This window comes from Orbicella faveolata, unplaced genomic scaffold (genome assembly GCF_042242905.1).
Source record: "Orbicella faveolata isolate gen_17 unplaced genomic scaffold, um_ofav_v1 contig_48, whole genome shotgun sequence".
In the NCBI taxonomy this organism is placed as follows: Eukaryota; Metazoa; Cnidaria; class Anthozoa; order Scleractinia; family Merulinidae; genus Orbicella; species Orbicella faveolata.
Window position 1 is genome coordinate 12,552,809 of NW_028301578.1, and position 5,102 is coordinate 12,557,910.

The 5,102-nt window shown below is 38.4% G+C and overlaps 1 protein-coding gene across 1 annotated transcript; it reads right to left on the bottom strand.

Moving 5' to 3' along the window:
* Positions 1 to 1,426: 1,426 nt before the first annotated feature.
* Positions 1,427 to 3,358, bottom strand: LOC110039643 (uncharacterized). The gene has a single exon (XM_020744774.2). The coding sequence runs from the start codon at positions 3,281 to 3,283 to the stop codon at positions 1,928 to 1,930; it is 1,356 nt and encodes a 451-aa protein (XP_020600433.2). The 5' UTR covers positions 3,284 to 3,358; the 3' UTR covers positions 1,427 to 1,927.
* Between the last annotated feature and the right edge of the window lie 1,744 nt (positions 3,359 to 5,102).

Sequence of the window (5,102 nt, forward strand, 5' to 3'; positions counted from 1 at the left end):
GCCTGATGACAAAAAAAAAGTAGAGAGGACGAGCAAATTTCGGCAGGTTTAAGTTAAGCTCATCGCCCCTCGCAAGGAAAATGTCAGCTAGTACAAACCAGTTACATTAAACGAATTAAAGTTTTCTTCTTTGCCATATAACAAACATCTTATTAACCGAGCTAAGTCGGTCTGTACGGGAGAATCTTGATCTCGGTCAAGATTCTCCCATAGAGATCTCCTGCTCGGTTAATAAGAGCTAAGTAACGACCACTTGAGTAAAAAAAAGAAATAATTTAACGTCCTTAAATTCCTTAAGCTGATTCAAGGCCTGGCTAAACTAGGAAACGTTGTTGTGGAAGCATTGTCTTTTGTTATGTTTCCAGGGTGGCTAAATTAGCGGGAAGCAAACAAAATTTTTTGCTGTCCCGGTGGCTGAACGAGGAAACATTGTTACGGAAAACAAAGAGTCAAGGGTGCGCATTACAATAAACTGACTCCCGAGGAAGTCTGGAATTCAGTTTACTTTGCTTTTGTAATCGTCCCTTGTGATACCATATTTGACATCTTGACATCGATTTGACAGTAAGCCACATCCTTTTCTGTTCGTATTCATGTTACATCCCGCAAACAGGCTCTGTCCTCATTTAAGGTAATAAGTGACTTCATCTCTTCGTCCTGCCAATTCCTTTCCGTCTCCCCCTTGACCCATGAACTTCTCGCGGCTTTTCTACTTCGACTTCGTGGCCTGCCATTTTTGTACGCTCGCCGTTGCTGGGAAGCACTTGTAGTAAACAGCATTGGAATCTAGCTAACATTGCTTTCATGGTGGCTAAACCGGAAAACATATCTTTCGGAAGCAAAATTTGTGTCCGGGAACCAAAAAATGCTTTTAACCCGAGGTAAAAACAGTTTCCTGTTTCCGAGCAGCAAAATTTGTTTCCCCGACGTATGTTTCCCCCGCGACTAAATTAAATTTGGAGACATTTGCCTCCGTGACAATGTTTCCTAGTTTAGCCAGGTCCGAACATTTTAATTGCGTTTCTTGCTGATGATGTGAGCCGGCACAGAAATCAATTTAAAATTAAGTTGAAAAGGTGACAGGGGAAATAAATAAACTATATTACGCATCGGCAGGTGTTTCATTATTTAGCAGAGCTCTGAGTGCATTAGCGAAGAACTTGTTTCTTTAAAGGGAGAAATGATTTTACTTGCGTCTATCCACGGCACGTAATTTTCTGCGAACAGATAACATTAAAGATTTCTAGACGAAGCATAAGACCCAATGATAATTTGGGAACACGAGCGAAGTGCAAAAACGCAAGCCAAAGCAAGTGTCAGTGTAATTCGTGACTTTGCCTTTTTGTACTTCATGATTTTGAATTAACGCACTCTACTGAATAATATCACAGTCTTCTTTGTCTCTTGTAAAAGGTAGCTTTTGACCAATAAAGCGTTCGCAAACGCAATCTATATTTTATTTAGCTGCGAGATGAGGTCACAGGATAAAGAATATATTCTGGAATGATTTTTAATGGCTTTATTTTGAGATTAAAATCAGGAAGTGAAAAATGGTAATACATTGATTTTATAATAAGCTGCATTTAAAATACAAAAAGGGAAGCTTTGTTTCATAGCTTTAATGCATTCAATGGCGAAGGATTACATATTTTGAAAATCAATGAAGCAACCGACTTCATTACGTAGTCAGCAAATTAAAACTTTTCGACGATTCCACTAGTGATTCCGTGCTCTTAAACAATCTGTACAAACAAATCTCTTTGAAAGCGACCCCAACTCTGCCGAAAGGTACTGCCTTCTTCTGGCTGAGACAACGAAAACTGTACAGTAATATGCACCAATTGCTTTGTGGTAAAGCCGTTTGCTAATCTGCGGTTGCCGATGAGGTGCTAATTGCTGGAAATGTAATGCATACGCGAACAGATATCTATTTAAAACGTTTAAGCTGGTATCTTTTCTGTTGCTCGACGAAATCGAAATGTCTTCCTTTATACTTATTTATCAAGCCATCTATAGGAGCAACCGAAAGCGTTCTGGAGTAAAGCGCACCAATGTCTCTGTTGCTCAAAGCTTTCTGACGAGCTGGTCTAAATGATGTGTCAATTGCTGGCAAAGAGATCCATTTATCATTTCTGTTTGCCTCCTGCCCGTGTCTTGATATCCCTCCACTAATAGTTTTGTTATAAGCTCGTTGGTGGTTTTCTTGCGACCTTACGACAGAATTGCGTTTTAGAAAATCGATATACCTGTTACTGTCTTTATGACTTGTGGTTAATGTACTCTGTGCGGGCTTCATTGAAATTTTTATATTCTTGGCACCGCGCTTTTGGGATTTGCAATGGCAGCAGTACAAAATGTCCACATTGCGTCGCGCATTAATAAAACCGTCCTCCAAAGATTTATCCTGTCTCGCTGTACTTTTCTCTGGCGTCCAAAATGGAGAATAAAACGTCTTCGGAACGACACAACGTTTAAAAGCAGAATTTTTCAACCCAAAAGAAGGGTTATTTTCCGCTTTCTTGAGATCCGTAACCCTGATGCTTTCTCGGTCCTTAATTGCGTAGTCCCGCTCCTTGTCGCAGGTAGTATGTTCCTCAAACGATAATAGCTTGAAATTGTCGAATGTTGTTTTTTCAGGTACACTTCCATAAATATTAATATTTTGCTGGAAATTATTTCCGAGATCTTCGCGCGAAGCAGCCGGCGTTGTAATGTTTGTAATCTGCTCGCTTTGGCTGCCAGTTTCAACAGCATCTTTATCGTGACTTCTTGATAGCGTGTTGTCAGTTTCCGTCGCTTCTTGTCTTGTGGCGTTTTGTGTTAGTTCTTCCGCATTTTTGGACACAGTTCTTGAGAGCACTTTCTCAGCGCTTGGGTCAACTTCATTTGTACAAGTATTTTTGTTTTCAGAAAATGAGGTTTGTTGCGAAGCACTGTTTTCCCTTTGCGACACCTTCACGTGCTCGCTTCTGCTGACAAAAAACGTTTCAGCGCCGTCGGTGGTATTTAACTCTTTTTCCAATTTACTCTCGTGTCTTCGCGGTGAAGTTAAAAGTACCGGACTCTCGCTCATTAAATACTGATCTTTCTTATGAGTCGCTGTCGCCGACACTTCATCAGTTCTCCCAGCTATCGAAAAACCTGCTTCAAAAGTGTCAACAAAATCGAAGCTAATATCTTCATCGAAAAAAGTGTTGACTGTCTGCCCAAGGAAATCTTCGCCTTCCCGATAAAGAAACGGACTTGAGCTCAACGAGCCTAGATCGAAACACGGGCTATCCATTTTCCAAACATCTGAATCGAGCGGAAAGTCCGTGCTTGAAATCCTTTAAAACAAGCACCCTGATTTCCAAAACAAAGAAGTAATTGTTGTCTAGATTTTGAAAAAAATGAAAACCATCAGCTGCTGGTGTCGCCATGGAAACAAAAGGGCAATTTATTCATTGCATGGGTGTCACAAAGGGGACGAATTTTCCTGATTGTCGTGAAGACTTAAAGGTGACAAGAGCTTGTTTGTACATGTGCAAGTCTCTTTTGTTGTCTAACCAGCTTTTTTAAAAGCTTCTTTATTTTTAGCACGACATTATGCGAAATATCAATAGTAGAAATTACTGAAATATTTCAGGTTTTTAAGAAAGCATCTTTTACATAAACTTGAACAAAAAGACAATTCCTACCAAATGCGCGTCAGTGAAGACTTTATAACAATTTATTCTTTTAAAACTTGTCAAAAAGTGCCGCCTGCGTTTACTTTTATTTCCTAACCTCCTTCCAGATATTCATGATATAAATTTATGCCCTGTTTATGATCACTAACACCAGTGGTTGGAATCAAAATGAAATGATAACTAGAAAGAACATGAATGATTTTAGTCATAATCAATAAAAACTAAAGTGCTTTATGTATTGGCTAAACTGATGCCTCGATTTTAACGAGGGTTGAAACATATTGACAGGTCGAGGGACGATATAACACGACAATCAGAAAAGACATCGAGAAATTTAAGGTGACTGTGAATTTCAGCTGCTAAAGAGCTAAATAGACAAGTAATTTTTTCCGGATTAAGCCGACAGTCGGAAAAACGCAAATTTTCGCACTGACTTTAAAAAGAAAAGGTAGAGGGACGATACAGCACGGAAATCTGAAAATAAGACATTGAGCACTTTACGGTGACTACGACTTTTAGCTGCTGAAGAACTAAATAGACAATTTTCTCGGCTAAATTAAGCCTGCTGAAAACGTAAATTTTGCAAGCATCGATCATTAAAAAGGAACGATTTAAATCTTCTTGGAAGATCACTCTACAGTCTCCTCCGAATTTTAAAGCAACAAAGTAAAGGAATACAGAAAAATCTTCAATTAGAGAATATTCGTTTGACAGTAATTATTTATGAATTCCCAGCTAGGACTAAACTGTTAAAGTAAATGTTTGTGACGCAACCAGTATGATAGTTACTAGTTTGCAGGACTTTCAAGGTGAAAATAAATTAGCAAATAACATAATATCTTTGGAGTGGGATCGGAGTTTCAGGTCTTTTCTTCAGTTTAAACTTAAGTTGTGGGGAAAATAATGCAGGAAAAGTGAAGAAAAGCCATATATGAGATTTTTCTCCACTATACGCTGAGGAGACTATGCACGGTCTATGGAAGAAAATTTATTTCAAATCTATATTTGTTTGTGTTCTCCATTAAGCCTACATCTCTTTCTCTTTCTTCATAAAAATCTTCAAAATCTTCAAAACACTCGTAAATTATCTTAATCGTCTTTGAGCTGCAAGCCCCTTATGGCATTTTAAGATTGAGGATGAAATCTAGATGAAAGAATAGTGCTAAGCTCACGATTTTTTTTTTCCAAATAGCAATGACGACAAAACAAACAAACAAACAAACAATCCAAAACAAAACAACAACAGGAATCAATGCCAAGTTTAAAATTTGCTTTCAGAATCGAAGAAAACGTCTTAAATATTAGTTCCCCAATGAGAGAAACTTGCGATTTTTTTCGGTCCCAGATCCCGAGGCGGGCTCACGTGCGTTACCACGTGTCACAGTTCAGTTCAAGAATTTATTTTTATGAAATAGTACAACTGAGTATTTTTTT